General features: G+C 35.0%; 1 protein-coding gene across 2 annotated transcripts; it reads left to right on the forward strand.

The window, feature by feature from the left end:
- Positions 1 to 3998: 3998 nt before the first annotated feature.
- On the forward strand, positions 3999 to 21009 carry LOC110694544. 2 transcript variants are annotated; one of them, XR_002505902.1, is made up of 3 exons: positions 3999 to 4319; positions 16557 to 18989; positions 20915 to 21009. XR_002505902.1 is itself a non-coding variant. In XM_021871729.1 (2 exons), exons 1-2 carry the CDS (start codon positions 4158 to 4160, stop codon positions 17112 to 17114), a joined length of 720 nt encoding a protein of 239 aa, XP_021727421.1. In that variant the 5' UTR covers positions 3999 to 4157; the 3' UTR covers positions 17115 to 20436. The 2 variants fall into 2 exon arrangements, 1 of the variants encoding a protein (XP_021727421.1); XM_021871729.1 differs by lacking the exon at positions 20915 to 21009 and having other exon boundaries at positions 16557 to 20436.
- The last annotated feature ends 5754 nt before the right edge of the window (positions 21010 to 26763 follow it).

The following is a 26763-nucleotide window of genomic DNA, read 5'->3' on the forward strand; positions in this document are numbered from 1 at the left end:
TAACATATGCTCTTGTGGTTTGTTCTATTTGCCAATGTTAGGGAGGAAAAGTGATTGGATGAATGAAATTGATTGATGTTGAAACATGTTTATTAGATTTGCCTTGAATTGTTTGTGCTTGATTTTGACTATTTATGTGAGCACTAGTCTTGAATAACATATGCTCTTGTGGTTTGCTCTACAAGCAAAGGTTTGGCTTGGGGAAGTTTGATATGTCCATTTTATATAGTGTTTTACCCTCGTCCCTCAGTCATAATTAGTAGTGTTTTTGGCTCTTTAGAGCCACTTTTATTACTAATTGGTATTTTCTAGTGTTTTTGTAGATTTGGTTGACTTTTGTAGTGATTTGCACTTTTAGAGCATTTTCCCGAGATATTATGAAGTGACTATGAGCATTGGAGGAGCATGACCTGTTTTCATAGCCCAGGGCCAGTTAGAGTCATCAAACCAGTGATTAAGGGCTTAGCATTTGAGATTCCGAGGCATTTGGACCGAGTATTCAAGACCCGAAGAGGAAATCCAGTTTGGCCCGATGAATCGGAGCCCAATCGAAGTCCAAACTTGCCCAAGTGTCCGGGCCCGGCCAAAGAAAGCACCGCCAGAAGGCGCGCCCGGCCGGGCGAGGAAGATTAGTTCGCACCCGGCCGGGTGCGAGAGACGCTCATATTGGAAGAAAGGCGAGCCCGATCGGGCACAAGGTTTTTAGGAGCTGATTTCGGCAATTTATCTTAGTTTTAATTAGGAGTATTTATTTTTGATATAAATACGATATTAACGCTTTTTATTAGGATCTCTCTTCTTTTAGACTTTCTCTTTCTACTTAGCTTTAGATTAGTTTCTCTCTTTACAACTTTGTTCTTAATTCAACTCCTTAATTCTGATTACTTTGGTAACGATTTCTTCTACTTTAATCTCAATTATTTACTTTATTTCTTTCATCATGTCTCCTTTAATTGATTTGTTTAGTTTAAATTTAATTATGTCTGAATAGTTTTCTTTCTAGGGTTTATGGGGACCCATAAATAATATGAAGGGGTAATTTATTGTTGTTTATTATCAATGCTAGATTAATTTCCTATTGATTGATTAAATGCTCTGTGACTAGATTAGGCCTGATCTTTTATGCATGAGTTTGAAAATATTGATTCGAGATTCGAGAGATGATAATTGATGTTTAGGTCTAGTTTCAATAGGCAGGTTAATTTATAAATGGTTAAGTCGAGATTCGAGAGATGAGATTTAATACCGGTAGATTAATTCTATTATTGTAATAAGTAGCGTGAGCCCTTTATGATCTGATTAATTGATGCATTGATGGTTGTTTGCTATGTTTTACCCAGGAATATTATTTATTGGTAAACCTATGCCCTAGGTCTTTTATCCCTTGATTTTCTTCCTACTTTTATTCCTTCCCACTTTTACTCCTAGTAGTTTAGTTGCACTTTTTAATAACAAATTGGTTACTTAATAATTTGGATTGCTTTAATTAATTAGGAATAGAAAGACCAGTTTTCCTGTGGATTTGACCCTACTTCCCTATCTGCATTAGTTAGAGGATTTAGCTTTTACTTTTGATTGGGTGATACGACTTTAGCCGGTCATAGTGGTACTTTTTTCCATCCTATGTCATCGATTTTTTTCTCTTAAAATACCTACCACCTGCCACCTATTATGCATGTAGTGGTACATTTTGTCATCCTATTTGTTTGTAAGGCATACATGTACTATATGCCTATAGTTATTCCGTGGGATTATTTATTTCAATTTTTCTTGAACAAAAAATGATAATTTTTGTAGTATAAAGGTTAACTCTAAATACTATTATAATAACTTTAATGTGTATTATAATAGATTAATGTACACCAGGCTTTAAAAGAATTTGTACTTTATTATGAGTCTCAATTCTGAAAGGTTGTGAGGCCCCGTTCTTTAGAGCTGCTCTACTATGCTCTGCTGAAATCTGTTCTGCTCTAATGAAATTTGCTTTGTTGTGCTTCAATCTGCTCTGCTCTACTCTACTCAGTTCTGCTTAAAAATAATACTTAATATTGAATTATTATGATATTAATTAATATTTAGTAATAATAATAAATATATAATATTTAATAATAATAATTAATATTGAATTATTATAATAATAATAATTAATATTTAATAATAACAATAATAAATAATTAATATTTAATAATAATAAAAATAATATTAAAAAAATAATATTTAATAATTAATATGCAGAGGGTGACCAAGACTGTACCATTGCCCTTATGGATAAGGTTGCAGTATTAGATGATCCTCAGTGTGAGCTTATGTTATTTAGGGCATGTACTGGAGTTTCTAAATTCTACTTCGCACTGCGTACTTGTTCTGCAGATATGTTACTTTATTCATGGGATCGTGGTCGCGATGTCTGTGTTGACATGACATGGTCTTCTCCATTGACACAATCTGGGCTCTCTGACTTTGTTCCTAGACGGGTAGTGGCTGATGCGGCTAATCGGAAGCGGGTCAAATACGAATTCAGTTGCCAAGCAATTGGATATGGCTTCCTTCCTTTCTCCTTCTCTTCTCTTGGGGAGTTAGAAAAAGAGGTTGTTGCATTGCTGAAACGGATCCAGAAGTTCTCAAAAGCTCAGGACATTGGGGCAGGTGCTGCAACTCATATTTTTACTAGGATCAGCTTTTTTATAACTAGAGGAGTGGGGGCCCAGATTATATCTCGGCTTCCCACTAAATTTCTATAGGTTGTATAACTTTATTTGTTTTAGAGATATAATAATAATAATAATAATAATAATAACAACAAGAATAATAATAATAATAATAATAATAATAATAATAATAATAATAATAATAATAACTTTATCCACCTTCTCTTTATCTCCACGTCAACCAGCATTGTGGAAATCGCAGCAGGGTGATCACACCTCTGCTTGGCTTCGGGCGGTTCCTATTTCAGGTTTGGGTGAGACGATGAACGCAAAGGCTTATCGATCGATGTGTATTGTGTTACCACTTGGGTTTCCTTTATTCTCTGTTTCGACGTTGTGCGCTGCTTGTTCAAGGGTTTTCATTGGGGATATTTTAGGTGATCACGCGGTATCGTGTGCTGATATGGTTGGTATTACGGCATAATGTTGTTCGGTATACTCTTCTTGATATCTATTATTGATCTAGGATTACATCTAGAAAGGAGGTTGACATTGGGTTGTCTAGAGGGAACGACGGGGTCCTTAGACCTGCAGATGTGTTACTTTACTCCTAGGATCGTGGTCGTGATGTCTGTGTTGATTTGACGGGGTCTTCTCCTTTGACACAGTTTGGACTATCTGATTTTGTTCCTGGACGCGTTGTGGTCGATGCAGCTCATCGGAAGCGGGTCAAGTATGAGACTAGTTGTCGAGCTATTGGATATGGATTCCTTCCCTTCTCATTTTCTTCATTTGGGGAATTAGACAAGGAGGTTGTTGCGTTGCTGAAGCGGGTTCAGAATTTCTCAACGACTCAGGACATTGGGGCTCATGTTGCTACACATATTTTTACTAGGATAGGCTTTTTTATAGCGAGAGGAGTGGGGGCCCAGATTGTAACTCGGCTTCCCACTAATTTTTTTTAGGTTAACATATAATAATAATAATAATAATAGTAATAATAATGAAATTTGTTATACTTTGCTCTATTAATCTATTCTGCTCTGCTCTATCCAGAAACTCAAAATAACAGGAGCTGACTATGACTAGTCAAATGAATTAGAAACTGCGTATAAATTGTAGTTGAAGTCATTAATTGCAAAACGAATTGTTGTTAGCGTAAGAATTTGACTTTAAATTAACATCACATTCATGTTCCCATTAAACAGCGAAATCCCACTATAATTAACCAAATAAAGCAACAAATGTCCAATAGTAATTAGTAAAGGACCCAGTTGTCCGAATTCAAACAAAATGCTTGTTTATTTATTACTACGCCATTTAAAAAAACACACGTCGTATTCGAACACCGTTATTAAAGGAATCATTTTCCGCGGGATATTGCTTTCACTGTTAAGACACTTGTTTCGTGTTCTTTCATTTGACAACTCTATTTTGCTTTCTTGCTTTCTTTTCAACCTTTTGAAGAGAAACACCATCCATTCAATCTCTGTCTTTTTTCGTCCAAAAATGGAAGTGAAGCAACTCGATTTTGTGCTAGTTTCATTGGGTTTGTTCGTGTTCGCTGTGTATAACGTTTGGTTAGTCATTACTATCAAGCGTAATCCCCGAAATACTGTTATCGGCCTTAACGCTGAGAGTCGTACTCAATGGCTATTCTGTTTAATGGAAGTAAGCTCTCTTTCTCTTTTCACCTTCATCAATCTATGCATTTTCAAAGTTTTGAGTATTTCACTATAAGATCAGATTTTGGTTTTTTTTTTTTTTTTTTTTTTTTTTTAAGTTTTGAATATTTGTTAAACTCATCGCCTTATCTTATTTAATTTGAACTTAATAGACTTCATTAGACTTGTAATTAGTTTTTTTGGAATGAAGAGAACGCACCCTTGTCTTAATAACTGACTCAGAAGAAATTGTCTGAAAATTCGATTATAGTGTTTTAAGTTATTTGATACTAAACTTCAATAAATCGTTTAGTGTTGCTTGTAATTGATGGTTTTTTTTTTCTTTTTTTTATTTATTCCCATTTTGCAATTACCGCCTCCGTTTTTATATACTTGCTCCACTTTTTCATGCACAGAGTTTTAAAAAAATATTGGAGAAATTAATAAAATTAGGTCCCACTAGTTAAGAGAAATAAATTGAATATTATAAAAACCGGATCTTTTACCAAAATGGCTAATTTTGTAAAATTATTTACCAAAACAGCTAATTATAAATTTTAATTCCCAAACTAGCTAATTTATTAACTTGGATGGAATTTATCTATTTCTTATATTCCTTTAAACCAATTTGGTTCACATTATGACTTTTTTTTTTGGTTTTATTAAAAAAAAAATTAGCTTTTTTATATATAAATTTTAGATTTTTGATTTTCTTTGAGAATTTCTTATGCCATATTTTGAAATATTCCATTAATTTGAATAATGAGTAATATATTTGCAACAATTCTCAATTCTTAATAAGTTACGCAAAATAAACAATCATTAAAAAAATTGATCCGGACTTCCAATCCACAAAAAAAAAAAGGTGTATTAAAATAAGATAAAAGCCTAAAATTTAAAATTGATATACTTTGTATTAAGGTCTAAAGGCCCAAAGTTTCTAATGCACTTACAGAGAGAAAAGGTGTATTAAAATAAGATAAAAGCCTAAAGTTTAAAAAGCAAGTAGGAACAATCAAGTCTTGATTATATATAAATAACTAGAGTTATATAGCGGTTGACCATAATATCATTTTATTTGCTCGGAAAAGATGAACAATACTTTATTTTCCTTATCGTGGTATAATCTGTGATAGTCTTGATAGACCAATACTATTTGAAATTCCAAATTTTTGTGATTGATATAATCTTGACGAAAAGTTAGGGCTTTTTTATTTATTTATTTTTGATCGAAATTAGGTTTCTGCCATTGTTGGCACAATTGGTCTTGTATGAACCCGGTTTACAATAAATTATTGCAGACCCAAAATTTGACACTTTCAAATAATATAATCACATTCTGGAAGATATAATCACTTTTTAAGACAATATAATTATCTTTTTGTGAGTCATATTTTGAATTATATAATCTCATATTAAACCATTTAATGGGATTATATAATTATCTTTAGGATGATAAAATTTAAAAATCATCTTTTGAATAATGTAATTTACTATTTGATACATTTTATAATGATAAATTTACTTTTTGAGTGATACATTTACATAACAGTTTCAGGGTAATATAATCACTTTTGTAGTAATATAATCACATTCGTATGGTATACTAGAAGGTTGGGTCTACAATAAGTTATTGTAGACCGGGTCTATTCTAGTCTTTACCTTGTTGGCATACTTCATATTTTTGTATATTGCTTAAATTTTCCAAGAAAAAAAAAAAAACCTTTAAGAAAAATAAAATAAAACCAAAATAAAAAAAAGTCACTAAAGTGAACCAAACCAGTTCAAAGAAATATAAGAAAATTGATAATTTCTTTCCAGTCAATAAATTAGCTAATTTGGGAATCAAATTTTAAAATTAGCCATTTTGGTAAACACTTTTATCAAATTAGTCGTTTTGGTAAAAGATCCATAAAAACTTTCCAAATAAGTAAATAGAGCAAATATTTAAAAACGGTCACAAAAAGAAGGTTGAGCAAGTATTTAAAAATGAAGGCAGTAATTTTATGATGGCGGTATATTCGTAGATAATACTCCCTCTGTCTCTAAATTAGTGTCCTATTTCTAATGTTTATTACTCACATAATAAAGAAAAATAGGCCACTAATTTAGGATCGAGGCAGAGTAGTATACTGTTTCTGTTTTGTGATTTAAGGTACATTTAAAGATAGTGTAATCAAAGATTGCTAATTTTGTATTAAAAAAATCAAATAAGACATGATTAATCAAATAAGATCGACATAGAATATTCCATGTAACATAGGATTTCTGATTTTTAATGATTGAAAGATACATTCGTGGGTGAGTCATGCTGCTGCCTGTAACAATATATTTATTTTTTACGAAATTATAACAAGTGTAAATTTTTGGTTCGCTTTAAATTATTTGTTGAATTTATAGTACGTGAGTGTTCATGAGGAAGTATAAACGGAGGAATATTAGTATTTGTAAATACATAAGATTGATTAAAACATTTTGAAAAACATAGAGAGAAGAGAGGAGCGAGATACGAATAGATAGGTCTGTAGGCAGTGGCGGATCTTGAAATCTTTTCTTTCGGGGGCCAATAATATCTAGCATAAGTGTACGTCTAAAACAATAATAAAAAGGAGTATAAGAATACTAAATATAATAAATATTACCAAACAATTAAAAAAAATGCAAGTGTCACAATCTAATTATTTCTCATGCAAATGTCACAATCTATTTCTTCAGCACACTATTAAAGTAAGGCTCGTCTTTCTTTTAATAATTTGAAATCATCAATTATTGACTTAGTACTAAATGACTTAGAAATCTTCCTTTCAATGGAAATAACTAAACTATCTGCCAAAAACTCATCCTCCATCTTGTTACGTAGTCTTGTTTTCATGATCTTCATTGCTGAAAATGCTCTTTCAGTGGTAGATGTGGAGACAGGAAGGGTCAAAACTAGACGTATTAGTCTATCAAATAAAAAGTATACATTTGATTTTCCTATGTTGTGCCAAGTGTTCGCAAAATTCCTCCAAGGTAGAATGATGAGTCAAACTAGGCTCAGTTTTTGCTTCACAAAAAAAGTGTTGCAATTGATACCTCAAATTGTACCTTTCTTGCTTCGTAAAATCCATGGGGTAAAACTTTTCTGCAATCAAGCAAACCTTCTCAAGATCAAAATTTTTAAATCCGTCTTTGGGCTCTAACAAAGATGATAAAGTTAGGAACTCTAAAGCGTCATCATTAAATCTGCGATTTAGCTCTTGTAATTGTTTGTCAATTGCACCTAAAAATATTTCAACTCGATAAAAATGATTCATTGTAACTCGATCTTGTTGATGACGAGCTCGACCCCTACGAGCTATATAAGGAGAATTCATAGCAGGTATTAAAATATCATCTAGGTGACAAAATAATACCACCGACTCTAAAAAAACTTTCCCATCCATTTTCTCTTATTTCCTGAATTAGTGCATGATTTGTAGACACTAATTTCACAGCACTGACAATATCTTGGGACTTTTGTTGTAACGCTTGATAGAACATTAGCAATTCCCAAAATTTCTTCCATTAAACGGGCAATGAACACAAAATCAAAGGAAATCATTAGATCTAAAGCAGCATCAGCATCCCCACGTTGAGAAGAATTACAAGACTTATCATTCGAGATGTGTTCAAGTACTAACACTGTTGCATCAAACATTTTCATCAAGCTACGAATAGAGTAAAGATGTGAACCCCAACGTGTATCTCCATCTCTTTTTAAAATTCTAGTCTGATTAGCTCCTCTACCACTGTCTATTTCACCAATAGATAATAGCCTTTTTATTTCATCAGATTTGATGGATTGCAATTGGTCAACACGTTTAGGAGATGAAACAATGACATTGATAATGAAAGTCAAATTTGAAAAAAACTGATGTATTACTCTAACATCTCTAGATGCGGCAACCAATGCTAATTGTAAACGATGAGCAAAACAATGGACATAATAAGCATAGGGGCAATCAGAAAGAAATAATGCTTGCAAACCATTCCACTCACCTCTCATGTTACTAGCACCATCATATCCTTGCCCTCGAATATTTTCAACAGGTACATTATGTCGAGCAAGAACTGAACACAATTCTCTTTTAAGTGTTGCTGCCGTGGTATCGGAAACTCGTATAAGGTCAAAAAATCGCACCCTAATTGTTCCATATTTGTCAAAAAACCTTAAAACAAGACCCATTTGCTCTCTTTTAGATTCATCTCGAGCCTCATCAACTATAATACAAAATTTAGAAATACCGATTTCTTCTCTAATATAGTTGCGAACCTTATTTGAAATAATATGGAGAATCTCTTTTTGAATCGAGGGAGCAGTATATTTGGCATTATAAGGAGCTTGTCGTATAGCTTTGGAAACATCTTTATTATATGCAGCCAACACCTTTCTGAATTCAAGATAGTTTCCTTGATTTTCAGAATTATTTGTTTCATTGTGACCTCTTAAAGGACAAGATTGTGTAGTCAACAAGCGGAGGACATCGATAGAGGCCTTTAAACGCAATCGATTTTGCTTGATTTGCATTTCACTTTGTTTGTAAAAAACATTACGAAACTTTGCTTTTTTCTTAGGAAGAGTCCTGTATAATTGAACCGCATTTCGATGAGTTGTACATGGACCTTCTTCAATATGAGCAAGGAACCCACAACGTTTCCCGTCATTGACTTTTTTTCCAATTTTTGAATCCGGTCAAAGTAAACGATTTTACCCGAGAATTTGGTGTTTCAGTAAACAGATAACAAGGTAGACAAAATGCAGCATCTTTAGAAGGTGAATATTCCAACCAATCTGGGAACTTAGCAAACCAAGTAGATTGAAATCGGCGACGATGCTTTGTAGGCCCTGAAAATGGATATTCTGCCAATTGAGGTTGATAAGGCCCCAATTTAATATAAGCACGTCTTATTTCATTTCGTTTTCCAATTAGATAAGCCCATATTGGAGGACGTAACCCTGGATCACGTTCTAAAGAATTAATATCCACATTGTCAATATCAATAATCGATGGACCTTCTTCATGATTATGTGTCCGGGTAGGGGTATCTTCATTCACTGGATTATTTTCGTCGGGTGTTGTGTCATTTTCTGGCTCTTTTCGTTTGAAAAAGGAAGTAATAGATTTTTGTTTGTTCATATTTGTTTACCTGAAATTAATTATATGTTAAATTTATTTTAGAAATGTCAACAATTACGTTTTAATTATTTATTTAATTTTAACAAGTAGCAACCAATCAAAGAAAATAATATGAAAGAAAACAAGAAACTAACTTTAAGAAATCAAGCTTACATTCATAAGCGACTAATTTGTTAATCATCAATGCATTAAAATTCACAAATCACAAGTATAAATCAAAAGTTAAAAATAACTTATCAATCGATAAATATTAATAGAGAAAATAAAGAACGACGTACCGAAGGTAAAACGTGCTCTATACTTTGAACTAAGTAATTAATTAACTTTGATAACGTCTTGTCACCTAAAATTATCAATTTGTTTATTAATGCTCAAATTAATCATTAGTACATAGTATAATAACATAAAAAAAAAAAAATTGCAAAAAGTAAAAAAAATTAATTGCAAAAAGTAAAAAAATTAATTGAAAACAAAAACTTAAAAACAAAAAATTGAGAAAGTAGTCGAGTATATACCTGATATAGTGATATTGTAAATTTGTAATTTGTTCTTGGAAGTTGTAATTGAATTGGAACAAAAAAGTAAATTGTTTAATGGAATATTTACTATGTAATACGGAGGAGTTAAAGGAGGGGAAAGACCAATGGTTTGTCAATTGTTGGGAATTGGGAAGGAATCTTCCTTTTCTTTGATTTAACTGTCGCCTAGAAGATAGAAAGCATCAGTTTTGTTTTTTTTTTCCTTTTTTTTTCTTTTTTTTTTTTTATTTTTAAATGGGCTTTAAAAAATTATCTTCAAAAGTTATTAGGGGCGAGGCCCCGTTTCGCCCCTATTAAGGTCCGCCATTGTCTGTAGGCACCTATATTTTGGTTGGATTGTATCACGTGACAAGTGACCATATATTGATTGTTCCATTGAAAGCTTATATAATACTATTGAATCATCAGTGGTATAATTTATGCATAAATTTAGTAAAACTGAATGTTTATATATTACCATTATATAAATGTATATATAATACCATTATATGCTTATATAGTATCATTACTAGCATAGTGCCCGTGCGATGCACGGTTTACAAATCAAATTATTAAACCCGTAGGAAAAATAAAAATAAAAACAAAGGTAATTCATTTACTATTAAAGGAATTGGTTACTAATGGTCAATAAAAAAATTAAAGGAACGTTATTTGAATAGTATTTTATGTTATTTGAATTTCTTTTAATTTTTTATAATGTTATTTTATTAATTGAAAAATAATTGAATAATACTCCACATAGCTATATAAGAAGTGGACTAATTTATTCATATCTCCCGTTGAGAAAAAAATAAAATTTTCTTATCATACCATCCGCATCAGTAGCTACAATCAATCTAATATATACATGTTTTATTTACCTGTCGCACTCATTAAATCTATAAACACAATAATAACCTTATATTTGACCTACCAGAACATATAATTTCCTAAGTTAACCATTGTGCCAAAAACTATATATTATATAATCACATATATAACCAACAACTGATTAAATATAGTATGCAACACAAATACTTCGTATATAGGTATGGATAATTGGATACTGATAATTTTATATAAATAAAATATACGGAGTATATATTACTAAGATTTAACCCTACCTTAATTATAAAAAGGTTAACAAAACTCTTATAATAGTGCATGGACATTTATATATCTAAAAATGTTCTTTTTACATATATTTTCCCCCATTTAATTTTAAAAGACTTAAAATTATCTCTTGAATTCGCTAAATTGATTTAAAAGGTTATGTTTATTTCAATATTTAAAGCCATTTACTATTTTCATTTCCTTTTGTTTTAATTTTTCGATTTAGAATTTATTAGACTATTAGGTTTCAAGATCGAAGTCAATATCTTTTTACCGTACAATCACTAAATCAAAGTCGTTCAACTAAAGTTTTGGACATTGCATAGCTACACAACATCCAACACATTTAATGATTACATGCAAATAATTTTAATAAAATTACGCATTCGATATAAGTTATTAAACAATTTAACTATATATACATTTTGACAGGTCTATATCTTTCATATTAACAAAAATTTACAAATGTTATTATTATATTTTGAAAAAAAATTTAGACTTTAGAGTTTTGTATAAGATAGATAAAGGATAAGTTAATTCCCGTCATATATGCATTGAGTTTTGGGTGTCCTATCTGGTTCACCCTTTGGGCTAATCCAGATTTGAGGATCAATTCTAGGTTATTAGGTTTCATTCCCCTTCCAATTGTTGTTGCAGGGGAGCGAACACAGGTCCTCCCTACCAAGTGTAGTCTCAATCACCGCTACACCAACAACCAATTGGTGTAGTGGTGATTGGGACTACACTTGGTATGGAGGACACGTGTTATAAAACTATTATATTATATACATATACTTTTTTATATTATAAAAAAATATTATATTATATACACATACTATTATAGTTAAAAGTATTATTATGTATAAAACAACATAAATTATTGCACATGATTGTTGTATATCTAGTATAGTACATGAGCAATGCACGATTTTTAAATCAAAATGTTAGTTTTTCTAAAAAACATTCATAAATAATAGCATTGTTAATACGAATATTACAATTTAAAACACAAGTAATAGTTACAATTTATATCTATCCCTTTTCAGTCAAATGTCAAATTCAATTTAACTTTTATTCTTCTTGTTAAGATTAGTTATTGGTTCAGTTTTTTTTTTTTTTTTTTTTTTTTTTTTTTTTTTTTTTTTTATGTAAGAAAAACAAAAGGTCATTGTAAAAGACATTATATAGAAAATGAAAGGCCGGTTAAAATTAAATTTATGTTCAAGATTATGTATTTTTTTCCAAGACAACATTTCGATCGGCTCAGCATTCAGTATTTGTCAAGGAGTACAACAAACGATAAAAGTAATTTTTACTCTATTTTGTATCTTTATCAAAAACTTTTGTATTCATCGGATTACTTGAATTGAATTTAGGATAACTTGTAAACTATTTTGGGTAAATTTTATCAATAAAGCATAAATAACTTTCATTCATTACAGGGTAGCTTTTATAATAGGTGCACAATATTTTATTGTACATTTGATTTTTTTAAATGTTTGTATTGATTTCATAATTGACGTCAAACTAAATTCTATCGATTTTATTTAATTTTCATAAAAAAAAAACAATATTAGCCTTTCAAAATACGAAATATTTGTTTCCTTAATTATACCACTTTAATCATATTGCTTCAAATTAATTATTATTCTTTAACTTACTATAAATAAAGATTGGAAAGACTATATGGATTATTTGTAGTATTGGAAAGTATATATTTATTATAAAAAAATTAAATCAATATTTATGTTAGGAAATCATGAAAATCTTATGCATGTATAGAAACTTGCTTTTATGGTTTGAAGTTTAACAAAAATAACTATATGCTTGAATATGTAAACAGTAATTATATAGATAGATATGCTTATATAGTATCATTATATGCATTCGTTTATACATACGTGTAATTACATAAATACCCTTTGTTATACTTTTCTACATGCATAACATTTCTCCCTTTAAAATCCTTATTCATTCACTTGAACTTATTAAACTTACTCCCTTCTTCCCCGAAAGAACGACCCATTCGGGTTGATTACGCGGGTATTAAGAAAGTTAAATAAAAAGATGTAAAAGTATATTGAAAAGATAAATTTACATAGGGTTGATTAGGTCAAATGGGTCGTTCTTTCGAGGACGAAGGGAGTAATTAAATTTGAAAAGTTTTATTTTTACTTATTTATTTTTGTATGGTGAATGAACATAAACCTTTAATGTGTATTTTTTTTTCTTGTCTTTTTTAAGAATTTGAATAAAACTTTTTTTTTTAAAGTTTGTGCTATTATTTTTTTTCATTTAATAATGTTATATACGCTGAGAGTATATTCAAAGATAATACAATCAAGGTGTATTGGAAGATAGTGGTAAGAAATGATGGTTGACTTAGTATTAAAAAAAAATCAATTAAGTCATATTTTTTCTATGTAATAAAGGGAGTAATGATCTTTAGTGATTGATTGAAAGATAGAGTCATGAGTGAATGGTGAGTCATACTGCAAACAGAAGGAATATTATCATATCCTTATTATTTTTCATTGAGAATTCGATTTTATCAATAAACCTTAATTAATCACAATTAGTCAGTAAATAAGTATAATGATATTAGACATAGGTAAAATAAAGGATCAAAAGTTTTGGGTTAATTTTTAAATTACCACCTAAAAATGTATCCATTTTCAAAATAATCACCCGGTTAAATTTTTATTTTTATTTTATCACCCCTTAAATTCAAAAATACTCAGATTACCATCCATTTTAAAATTTCGGTGGACTTCTCTTATGTGGGCCCCACCTAACGACTCTTAGTGGTAACAAGAAGAAAATGATCAGTAGTAGTGGCAATTCAGATAACAAGCTCTTGGTTTTTTTAGTTGTTTTCTTTTGGTTTTAGGTTGTCTTGTACTTAATAAACAGGTTTAAAGGGGAGATGGAGTGAAGACATGGTTGATTGTAATGCTTAGACATAATAGTTTCTAGCCATTAGGTAGGTCCACATACCAGAAATCCACCGGAATTTTGCAATGAGTGGTAATCTGAGTAGTTTTTTTAACTTAGGAGGTGGTAAAATAAAAAAATTAAAAAAAAAAATTAAACTGGTTGTTATTTAAAAAATGGATACATTTTCTTGTGGTAATTTAAAATATTTCCAAAGTTTTTTGTTTATTCAGAGAAGAGCTGCTGAAACTTGCTACTGTTTTTTTTTTTTATTTCCTAGTATTAGAGATAGTTTTCTCAGGTCAGATTTATTTCAACTCGCGTCTGCGGTATATAAACTCTTATCATAATATATTGAATCAAATTTGTGGTCTAAGAAATGCTGATTGTTTATGCAGCTCTGGATAATCATGGTTACTTTAGTCTTAATTATCTTCTCAGCTTGCTGCACAATATCTGCTGCTACTGCTCTAATCTTCTTCGATGTGAGCATGAGTGGGACTGCTGTAATTCAGACTTAGACCTCTCTAAAGCATAACAGCATAATTACAACCTTTGACATTAAAGATTGGAAAATTTGTTTGAAAGGTACTTATATGTTGACCTTTTTGCAAAGAAGCACTTTATATGTTCAAAGTGGTGAAAAGGTCCTTATAAGTCACATCAAAATATGATCATGGACTTTACTTTTCCGGTGTTGACCATTACGCATGTGTCATGTGATTTTTTAAAAAGTCCCTTTCGTTCATTTTTTCCCCACGTTTTTACATTCTCTTTCTTTCTTTTCCCGAATTTTCTCTCAAAATTCCTACTCTTTCCTCAAAATCATGGGAAAAAAATAAAGAAAAGATATTTTTTTAAAGATCACGTGCATGTCAAGTGATAGTCAATGCCGAAAAAGTGAAATCAATGGTCATATTCCGATTTTTAGGTCCCTCCTTACAACAAAAATAACTTATAAGGACCTTTTTCACCACTTTGAACACAAAATGTCCTTTTTCACAAAAAAATAAGCATATAAGTACCTTTTAGACAAATTTTCCTTAAAGATTTAATACATTTACAAAGAAATATGAACTAAAATTTTCGTGGATTCCTTAGGTTTCTTGTCCTTTGATAATTGGAATATCCTAGGTGTTTGGTCCAAGGAATGGGGGTAGATGATTAAAACTAAGATGATTTTGCTGAAAACGAACAAAAGTTTGTACAACCTAGGAAAGGAAATAAGTGGGAAAAAGAAATATTCTTTGAAGGATTCCAATCTGTCAATGTAACTAAATTCTGTACAAGTGAATCCCAAAAACTTATGTCCTTAGCATTAAACTTTTCAGGTGCCAATGTGCCATTGTATTCATTTTGATTCCAATATCGAGGTAAACTTGTAGCAAACTACATTATGCCAGTTAGCAAAACCATCAGAGGGTGCTGCAGTTCCCATTATATCTGATGTCGTGAATGGATATACGGATATACCACCTTTGTTGATGGCATCCTGGTTTATGAGTATGAAAGTTTTGATGCCCTTCATTTCCTCTTCATAGAACTCCTCTATATAACTTATCTTCGTATCCTTGGGGAAGGATGAATGTCAATGCTTAGTACATTAAGCAGAAGCTAGAAGTTACTTTTCTAGATAAGATATGACTTTAGGCGCCTAAAAATCTAGTACTTAATGTACCAAGCGATTGTATCAACCAATACTAATCCACTCTTGTGCCGGCCAATTTGTGGGAGCAAGGACAGTATGTTTAAGGTGAGTTGCCCGGAATTTTTGTTCTTGGGTGAAGCTAGCTTATTTGAATCTACTTTATTAGCTAACAGAATTGTTCTCTTTGAAGATAAAACCAACTAACACAATCAGCTGGTACAGATATCATCTATCAGCTTGTTGCCAAACAGGCCCAATCAGCAATGACAAGGAAAACAACTGAAACTGTGTAACATGAGATCAAATAATTTTACGGCGAATATCATATAGCTAGCGAACTACAATGTTCACAAAGCTGTAATCAAGAACATACGGAGTATTAGAAAACATGTACAATAAGAAGAAGCTTAGATTGTCAGATATATTGGTTTGGGTTTATCTTTTGGTAGTCATTGTTGATTACTAATTTACTGATAAACATGCCTAGGTAATATTGAAAGAAGTACAAGCCTAAAATTGTAAGTATCAAAGTTCTGTTTATATATGTATAGGAGGGCTGCCTTTACCTCATATAGTCATATAATATAACCGAGTATCCCTGTCAACTGTTTCTCCTTTGTCCAAAACATGTAGAGCTGCTTACAGACACCCTGAGATAAAAACAGGGAAAAAATTACATCAATTCAACAAAATTATCATATGGCAGGAACAAGTTGTGGAATAATTGAAGACAGTAAGAACTGTAAACTTAACTTATAGTACTGTTTGTAACTGTCAGTGTGTATGGTAATCTGCATGAATGTGCAGTGGTGATAGTATTATAGGTAGGGTATATTAACTCTTGTTGTTGACTACAATACTTTTGCCTCTAGGATCCGGTAAAAAATGGTGTTTTAATGGTTCAAACATTCCGCAACAACATGATGGCATCCACCCTATTGGCAACTACAGCTATTACTCTGAGTTCAGTCATCGGTGTCTTTGTGAGCAGTACCTCAACTGTTACGAATGCATCCTCCAGACTAGTTTTTGGTAACAAGAGCCAGATCGTGTCAGCAGTAAAGTATTTTGCACTCATCATTTGTTTCCTAGTAGCCTTTCTCTGCAATGTCCAGTCACTTAGATATTACGCGCATGTGAGTTTTTTGGCTACCTTGCCTACATCACAAGGCAAAAGAGAAGCTATGGAATATGCTGCTCGAAGCTTGAACAGAGGGAGTTTTTTCTGGACTCTTGGCTTGCGAGCCTTCTACTTATCCTTCCCCCTCTTCCTATGGATCTTTGGACCCATCCCTATGTTCGGTTGCTGTTGCTTAATAACCCTTGTGCTCTATTTTCTAGACACTACCAACGATTTTACGCGACAGCTTCACTGCGAGTCCATGAAAGACATAGATTATAGTTTTAAAGAGCCTGCTACACCCATATAAATTATTTTTTATGGAAGCATGTAGTAGAGTGTAATATAATGTACCTCATATCTTTGCTTTTTTTTTTTTTTTTTTCAATTCTTTTTTGATATACTGATTGAATATGAATGCCTTTCTATTTACTATACTAGCGTTACTCTGAGCTATTGAAGGAATCCAATTACTCTTTATGTTTTTCGTAAGCTTCTCATTTGTATTTTGGTGCTCCGCTTGGAGAAAAATGAAGATTTCATTGACCTTGTTAGAGCTCAATTAATCTATCAATTTACAGATTAAATTTCTAGGGGTAGGTATTAAATATATTATTTCATTTATGTTGACAGCTGGTTAGTTGTAACAAACTTGTGTATAAATAGCTTAGCCTACACTTATACTCATTTGTAACAAACTTTTCTGATTTCCTTAATACAAATTTCTCTTTCTTCTTCATCTCTCTTACAATTCTATATAGTATCAGAGCCGAATCTCAATCCAGATTAGGTTTAGTTCTTCATTCGATTTCTTTGATTGAATTCTTCAATCATACTCTGTTTTCCTGCTGATTCTGTTGATTTGATTGTTCGATTGCAACGATTTCTTCGATGTGAGGAATCTTCTTGCATATCTTAAACATTTGGTTTTTTATTGCGATTTTTCGTAATCAATTTGGTGATATAATTCTTTGATTTCTTCGATTGCTTCTCTCCTATTGTTTTAACGGCGGCGAAGGATGCTACTGGCCATATGAGTTCTCAGAGTTCGTTGAATTCTTCTGGAGGTAATCTTGATCCTTAATTCATTGCGAATTAAGATAATCCTACTGCTTTGTTAGTAGTTGTTCAATATTCTGGTCATAATTTCATAAGATGGAGTCGTAGTGTTAAGTGTGCTTTCACTGCTAAAAATAAAGATGGTTTCATAACTGGTAGTATTAAGCAGCCTGAGTTTACTGATAAAGATTATAAAAAATGGAAGAGAGCAGATTATATGGTGGTTAGTTGGATTATGAGTTCAATGAATGCTGAATTAGCCGATGATTTTGCTTATATTGAGTCATCGATCAAACTATTGCGTGAATTACAAGAGAGGTTTGGTCAATCTAATGGTGCTTTGATCTATCAGCTCAAGAAAGAAATTGATGCGTTGAAACAAGAAAATATGACCATAATTGCTTCTTATGGGAAAATCAAGAAGTTGTGGGATGAATTTCAGAGCCTGAGAGCTTTTCTTGTATGTTCATGTGGTGCATTAAACTATTATGTATTTGTCAATTCCTCAAGATACTGGCAGATCTTGATGGTGAAGATAGGTTAATGCAATTTTTGCTTGGACTAAATAGTGGTTTTGATTCGACAATCACTAATATTTAGTCAATTGATCCTTTACCTACTATCAATAGAGCTTTCTCTATTATACAACAGATTGAGAAGCAGAAGGAAGTAAGTGGTTCTGGTGAGATTATTGCTGAGAGTAGTGCTACGGTTGCTCAACGTATGATGAGGAATGGAGGTCAACAAAGGCCTAATAAAGGAAATTTTAGTCAAGGTAGCTACAATCAAGGAAAAAGAGATTGGAAGAAGGAGAAAATAGATAAGAAATGTGATCATTGCAAACTGAAAGGTCATATAATTGATCAATGCTTAAAGTTGCATGGATATCCTGACTGGTATAATGCTATTAAGGCATCAAAAGGGCATGTTAGTCAGTATGTTGGTAACAGGATGGCTGCTAATGTCAATCAAGAACAAGCAGAATCTCCATTTGATCTAAACAGCAATGCAAACTCTAGAGCTGTTGATTCAGAAATGTTAAGTGCTATATGTCAGGAAGTGACGCGCTCGATGAAAGGAAAGTAGGTTGCTAATTAGCCTAGTGTTTCATTCGCCAACTTTGCAGGTACGAAATCTTGTTCCCTTAGTTTTACAGTAAATAATGTTGCTGATAATGTTTTGTGGATTATTGATTCTAGAGAATGTGATCACATGATTTATGATGAAAGTCTATTGGTGAATAAAAGAGTACTTGATATACCAATTAGAGTAGTATTGCCTGATAGTACTTACAAGTATGTGAAATTGGTTGGTAGTTGTAGACACCTAAAAATGTCTCCCCAAAACCAAACCTTATGATGAATAATCTTTCACCTCCATTATTGGTCGGGTTGAGTACTTAATCTTTGGAGCGCTTAAATCCATGTTCTATCCAATACGTTTCATAAATTAATCCATTTCCTAGCTTATTTCCCTAAACCATAACTTGTTTTCCTCTTTTCGTGTCCACATCACAAAACCGAGAGAAACTGATTTTTTATAGGACTTGAAATAAGCTCCAACCATATATCATAAGCCCAATTCCTATTTAAAACGAAGAAGATATGAGCAAAACACTAAACTCAGCCCAAAACCGACTCCCTTCCACTAAAACGACCATATCTTAAAATATACAACTGATTTTGACCTCATTCAAACTGGGTTTTGAAATTAGACTTAATATGATTTCCAATGATATATTATATGCTTTATTCCAAGTTACGGATCAAAAGTTATCGTAATTTTAAAAATGCGTAAAAAACTGGAATTACCGCGCAACAATCAAATTGTCGTGTCGCGGCAAAGGCATACATGTCACGGTGCCTTCTACCATGACACGGTAGTTTGTCCCGTGTCACGGAATAGTCACAGTACACATACCGTGACACGGTGCTTTGTTTGTGTCATTTCCGCGTTCTTTCTCGCAATTTAAGAAAAAACAATTTACCGTGACACGGTGGAATTTACCGTGCCACGGTGGACGTTGCCACATCACGGCATCAATTACCATGTCGCGGTACACATACCGTGACACGGGAAATATCCGCATGCTCTTTGCGTACCAGACTTCACGCATTTTCGTATTTAGGGCTATATTCTTTACCGCGCCACGTTAGAATATACCGTGTCATGGCACTGTTTGCCGTGTCGCGGCAAACTCCGCCGTGTCTCGGTGCCCCAAAACTAAGGGTTTTATCCTTTCTAGGGTTCCGTGTGATCCCCTACTCATTGCCTCTATAAATACCCCCTCCTTTCTACTGTTTGAGGCAACAAATCCTGCTCTCTTTCTCTCTTTTACACCAAAAATTATTCTCTTCTCTCTCTCTCATATTCTCAGCCTAAAACTATATTCCTAATTACACCATTTTTCCCTTAAGCACTCCAAAGAGTCCAAACTTAACCCGAGGTTCCGTCCTTAAACCAAGGCGTGGAAGGTATAAATAACTTAAAGTTTGAACCAAATCAACTCTACTTTTTATTTAATTTAATTTAATTTCCATTTTATTTATATTTTTTTATTGAAGTTACTAAAAATTTATTCATCATTTAGCAATTTAAAGGAACGCGCGGAATGTGAGTAATTAATTAATTTAATTACTTATTTTATTTTAATATTGCTAGTATCATGATTAGGTTATTTTATATTTTATTTGACTAACGTTATTATTGTTAAATTGCTTCCAATATTAATTTTTGTTCTATTATTATTATTATTATTAAATATGATCACCATATTGCATGTTTAAAGGGAATATGTAATTGAAAATCACGCCTAATAAGATAATTTGGACAACCGGTTTATGTTCCTTTTGATGGGTGTCATAAATGACACCCATTTGATGAGCATTTAGGTTGTTTTTACCTTCTTTTCATGACTTTAATGCTTAATAAATGCTTAGTTTTATGCTTTTGGTCTTAGTCTTACCTTTCCTCTCTTATTTTGTAGCTTTTGTGCATTTCTATGGTTTTCTAGTCTTTTCTCCTTTATTTGCTCTATTTTCGTGGATGTAGGTATTGCATGAGGTTCGAGTCTTGATATTGGTGATTTACTAAGGTGGAGAAAGCTTTTGGAGCAAGCTCATGGAAATTGGAAAGCTCAAGATGCAAGGAAGTGGATTCTCCAAGTTCTAGCTCTTGCGCTCTCAAGCCGTGCTCTCATGAATATGGGGTGTTGAACCCACAATCATGTGCTTTTGGGACTGCCTCACTTAGTGTTCATCATCGTCATGATTGTGCGTTCACTCGAAGACCTTAGCGAACGCACCAAGTCGCGAGAAAGTTGGAGAAACCCAGAGATGCGCGGCGCGCAAGGCACGGGCGTGGGCGCGCCACCCCTACAGCACGGGCTCCCCTTCCTGGGTATTTGTTTGCTCGGTTTCTTTGTTTTCGTGCCTCTATAAATACCTTTGTAAACTCTATTTTTAGGGCAAGTTTTAGAAGAAGTATTATTCTAGGTTTTTTTTTTTTTTTTTTTATCATAATATTAGCTTAGTTGAGAGCTTCTCTCTCTAGTTCTAGGGTTAGTTTAGGAGTAGATTTTAGAGAGTGAAAGTGAGGAATTTCAATGGTGATTGAGAGATTGAAGATTCAATGGTAACAATTGTGTTAGAGATCTTCTCTATTATCAATGAGCATTCTTAACTCTATATCATTTTATTGCTTTGTTTGATTTCATGTTTGTTTAGTTTGATTTTGATGTTTGATTGTTGATTAGTGTAGTTGTTCTTCACATATTGTTGATTCTTGATTTCTTTAGTTGTTAGTTGATTAGATGATGATGTTAGAGTGGTTGTTTGCTAGGAATTGGGTGAAACTTTTATGATTAATTGATTATGCTTAATTTGGGAATTGTGTTGATTAATTGTTGAGATTAAATCAATTAATGGATGTTTGCATGTGTGTAATTTCTCGTCATTTGCATACCTTCTCTCTTTTGAAATGTGTAGTAGTGCATTTGACAAGCTCTTGCGTGCGTTGAATTATTATTTTCTAGAGCGGTCAAGCTTGGACCTTAAGCAAGCCTTTCTCGGGAAGTAACCCGTGTTTTATTGCTTTCATTTTCTTTTCTTTTTAGAATAGATTTTCTCTCATGCAAATGTTTGTGTGCCTTTTTCTAGGTACATGACTTGATATACTTTGGTGCTTCAATTTGGATCAATAATCAAGGAAGTTTGACTCCTATTTTTGCTAGCATATGGAAGGTAAGGTTCAATTCTTGAGGAAATTAGCTTTGAAAGGTACCTAATATCTGGTAATATCCTTCCTTGCTCTTTCTTAAGTGGATTATGACTTGTTGGACATATATTGGTTTGATTGGATTGATCTCCTTGTTTTCCCCTCCCATGGATGATTTGATTTATGTTTGAGCATGTTATCTCATTCAAGCTTGGGGGAGGGTATTCTATCATGTTTGGTGGGATATTGATTCATATATGCTATGCACCTTTGTATATGCTTTTTCATGTTCTTTATTTTGAAAAATCCCAAAATTTGCAATGTGTCTTTGTTTCGTTCTTGCTTTGGACATAATATTTTTGGACTTGTATAGTTGAATGCTTTTTGTTTCGGGGTCTTCTGATGTCCTGCGGGAGAGTTACAATTCCGAGACTGGAACCGGACGCCTGTACCTGCAAAATAACGGAGACTCCTGAGAGCTCCGCCTCCAACGGTCAAGTTAGTACCTGATTAAGGAGTAATTAATGCGGAAATTAAAGTAATAAGGTCTCTCTAGGTGAGAGTGTTTAATGTTGGTAATCTGCTTTGTTAGCGAGATCAGCCGGTAATTAGTGTGTTCCGTAATGTTTCTGTTCTGTTCTTCAGGTGAGATTAATTGCTTGATCCCCTTTAATGAGGATTAATTAAGTATTTATAGTCTTGAGAAGCGTGCCACTCTCTAGGTTTAGGGTAAACCTAGGGCTGACCGGGCCTCTAAACAGGATTGGGCCTTGTTGGCCGGTTTTCCCATTTGGCATGGGTGGACACGTGGCGTGTCTCAATTGGTCCGTAGAGGACGTATCTGTGATTGACACGTGGCAGGCTCCTATTGGCCTACGTGAAGGACACGTGGCGGAACCTGGTTGGTCCACTTGTCAGACGGTGATTGGTGGATAAAAATCCCCTAATCATTTGCCCCTCACAGGTGGCACGTGACTGGTCACGTGTCACCTGTGACAGGTGCCGCACGGTGACAGGCGACGGCCTGCTACAGGTGTCACCTTGCAAATGGCCAAGAGATTTTCCCGCCCAAATTTTGAATTTGGAAGCGACCCTTCGCCTTCTCACTTTGCCTATATAAGGAAGTGCTGACTTCGGTCATTTTCACATTTGAGAACTTTGCGAGAACATTCGGACCCCTGAACTTGCTCTGACATTTCGGACCTTTTCTGCCTACCGCCTGTTCTGACAAGCCGACTGCACCGGATTTCCTGAACTTCATCAACCGTCACTCGTTCAGGTAACTCAGTTCTCTTACTCTTAATTTTCTTTTTATTTTTTGAAATGGCACCACGGAAGCACACGACACGACCTAAGTTAGTGATAAGCCGGTCACCGGGGACGGCTGAATCTAGGACTAGGAGTGCCGCCTGCCCTTTTCTGGACCCATCTTTGCCCTTTATACAAAGTCCGACTGTATCTGTGTCTATGCAGAACGTGATGGCCAGAACAAAAAAGACTGCTATGATCTCAAACTCGGACGGCTCCTCCCAAAGGGTGCTCATTAGTGAAACATCTGACCAGGCGCCAGATGTAGAAGTGAAACGAGGCGGCTGCCAAGCCGACAGTTCTGAGGGAGGGGTCAAGGTGGTCCCTTCCCATTTCACCGTTGATATGTCTACTTTTCCTCCTGCTCCTTCTAAGGGAGAGGAGGCGGGCCCCTCTGGGAGAGGGGAGGAGTCGTCCTCTTCGGACTCGTTAGAGGACGAGTCCGAGTCCAGCTCTTCTGGCCACGCTTCTCCAGGCTCAGAAGAAAGACACAGCCGCCTACAAGAGGCGAGGCTTTCTCATGCAGTTGAGAAGGGGGACAATTGGGCGGAGCCGTCCGCCTCTTACAGAGAGGAAAACACCCCCTACTACTGCATGGTACCCCGGGGCCGGATCGCAGCCATGCAAGACAAAGTGGAGAGCTTTATAGCTAACCACAGAATGGGCCCCGAATTTTTACTGTTCGTGCCGGATCCAGAAGACACTGTCGTCTGGCCGGCTGGTACCAGCTATGATGACGGCTGCTTTGGCTGCTATGTGGCGGCCATCAAAGCTGGACTGCGCTTCCCATTACATCCGGCTGTTCAGCGGATTTTAGATGGGTATGATTTGGGGTTATGGCAGTTAGCCCCCAACTCTTGGGTAAACGTACTCGGCTATGTGGCCGGGTGCGAAATGTACGGGGTGGAGCCAAGCTTTGAGGCTTTCGCCCACATGAACTATCTCAGCCGGACCCCTAAGTCGGGAGGTACCGGCTGGTATCAATTAACAAGCCATAGGGGTTACCTCATGACGAGAGGTAAGGCGAACAAATGGAAGGATTGGCGGAACACCTTCCTTATCATCGAGGGTTCAGACACGGAGCTGAACCAACGCTTTAACAAGTGGAATAGGGATCCGCCTCTTCTCGCAGGCGGCCGCAGCATGCCACCTGTTCCCCCAAAGGCTAAAAAAGAGATCCTAGACAAAGGACTCTTCAAAGTAGAGACTAGGGTGAACTCTACTTCAGGGGTACGAGAGCAAGTACCCCTAAACTGCGTCCCGAGCTTCAAGTGGCTCTATGACGAGTACTTTTTGGCCGCCTGTGGCCTCAGCAGTCGGTGCTCTAGAGGTAGCCGGCCTGACAAATACTCTGTTTTTTCACGCCTTGTTTACTTGGGATCTTTACTAACTTTGCTGTTTATTTTTTTTGCAGCTGACGCCATGAGTAAAATAACAGCATCCAAGACTGCGGCGGCCATGTTGCGGGCCTCTCTCATGCAACAGTCTTGTACCGACTCCCCTAACAAGGGGGCACCCTTGGTAGGCTTCGAAACTCTTCCTCTTTTAGGAGTTGTCTTATGCATATACTAACTCTTTATTTTTTTTATTTTATTTTTTTTTTCAGTCGGGCACTCCAAGAGCTTCTTCCTCGCAACAGCCGGACCCCAAGGCCCGGAGGATGACTGTTGCAAGCTCTCCTGGGTCTTCCAGGAAAACAGTGGCGGCTGAGAAGCAGCCGGCCACTTCTTCTAAAACCCCGGCGGGGCCGCCTAGAAGTATGGACAATTACTTGTAAAAACTTTTACACTTGCTTCCTTCTTGACTAGGTCTAACTTGCTTTTTTACGCTTGATGCAGCCGGCCCTCAGGGGCTTGACTTGGTAGAGGTAGCCAAGTCCATGATCAAAGTAGTTCCTCCATCTGAAAGGGAGGCGGTTAGAGGTGCCGGCACCCTTGACCTTGATGGGATTGCAGGGGTCCTTGCTGAGGTATACTTTTTGAGTATTTGAATTCTAGGACGCCTGTTATCTTTTTTGTTTGGAAACTGACGCCTGTTTTTTTTTTATACTTAGGCCCTGCTCCGAGTTAACAGCCTTCGCAAGCCGCTTGATCGGAAAAACAAAGAGGTAAAGGCTGCAAAAGCTATGGCCGCCTCTAACTGTGATAAGGCAATGTTTCAAATTGCCCAAAATGAAGTACTAACCATTGATATTCTTTATTATCAGGCGCAGGCTACCGCCGCTGTTCGGGCTCAGTTAGAGGCGGCCCAGAAGAAGAATGACTAGCTGGAGGCGACCATCACAAATCTTAAGGCCGAGCTGAAACCTCTTCGCCAAAAAATGTACTCTTACGAAGCCATGGAGAAATCCTTGGCCAGCGTAAAAGAACGCCTGGTGATCCAAGAGAAGTGTCTTACCCAAGAGCTCTCGGAAAAGGCCGAGCAAGAGAAGAAAGAGCTCGTCCGGGAGATGATGGAAGACTCCGCTCAAATCCAGCGCATGACCTGGGGCCGCCTGTTCCCCAATGCCGACTTTTCCTCTTGGGAAAGAACGTACCGCCAGTGTTCAGAAACTTATAATCAAGAGATCCTGGCGGCTGCTGAAGAAGAGGCGTTGGGAGATACGTTGGAGGAGGAGGAGGAGCCGGTTGTGGCGCTTGTGCCACTTGGGGGTGAGGCATCAAAAAAGGATGCAGCTGATGCCGAGTCCAGCAAGAAGAGTGCTGACCAGGCGGCAGCTGCTAATACTGAACTGCCCCCTTCTTAAGATTAATGTATTTTTTCCACGGCCTGCGTGCCGTTTGCTTTGTATTTACCCGGCCAGGGGGCCGGGGCTTTGAATATTTTGCTGGTCTTTAATGACCGGCTTATTTTTAATGAGTTTTTGTTTTGCTTCAAATTTGTCTAAGTATTCCATATCTAATATCCCATTGTTCACTAGACCGACTGTTGTACATGGCCGAACGTTGCAGACAGGTACAAATAGTTAGTACGCCGCCTATGCCCCTGGACGACTGGTTGTCTGTTTCCAGGATAGACGATCAGTCGGCCATTTATTCAATCGGTATTCGAACTATTTTGTCTGGATCCTTTTTAGGCAGGCGTGCCTGTCTTTTTGTAATTTTAACCAAGTAGGAAAGTGGTCTGACCAAGTAAATAGAGTATTACCTAGTCGCCAAGGAATTAAGTGGTAGAGATAACAAGCGGCGGGTACCGGTTGTTTCCCTTTATTGCCAATGTTGGCTTTTAACTCATAATTTGTTAACCTAGCAAGAGTAGTGGTTGAGAGTCCCTGTTTGTTAAAAACAGGCGGACGACTCATACCTTTTAGGCTCCATACTAAGTTTGAGTGACTGTCAAGTTAACATAGGAGTTACTTAGTCTTCGTCACAATCTAG

This window comes from Chenopodium quinoa, unplaced genomic scaffold (genome assembly GCF_001683475.1).
Source record: "Chenopodium quinoa cultivar QQ74 unplaced genomic scaffold, ASM168347v1, whole genome shotgun sequence".
NCBI classification, from domain to species: domain Eukaryota; kingdom Viridiplantae; phylum Streptophyta; class Magnoliopsida; order Caryophyllales; family Amaranthaceae; genus Chenopodium; species Chenopodium quinoa.

Excerpts from the sequence above, each read along its gene's own strand:
- LOC110694544 (XM_021871729.1), top strand. The coding sequence starts at position 4,158 with ATGGAAGTGAAGCAACTCGATTTTGTGCTAGTTTCATTGGGTTTGTTC. Across the intron at positions 4,320-16,556 it reads GGCTATTCTGTTTAATGGAA|GATCCGGTAAAAAATGGTGT; the intron begins GTAAGCTCTCTT and ends TTTTGCCTCTAG.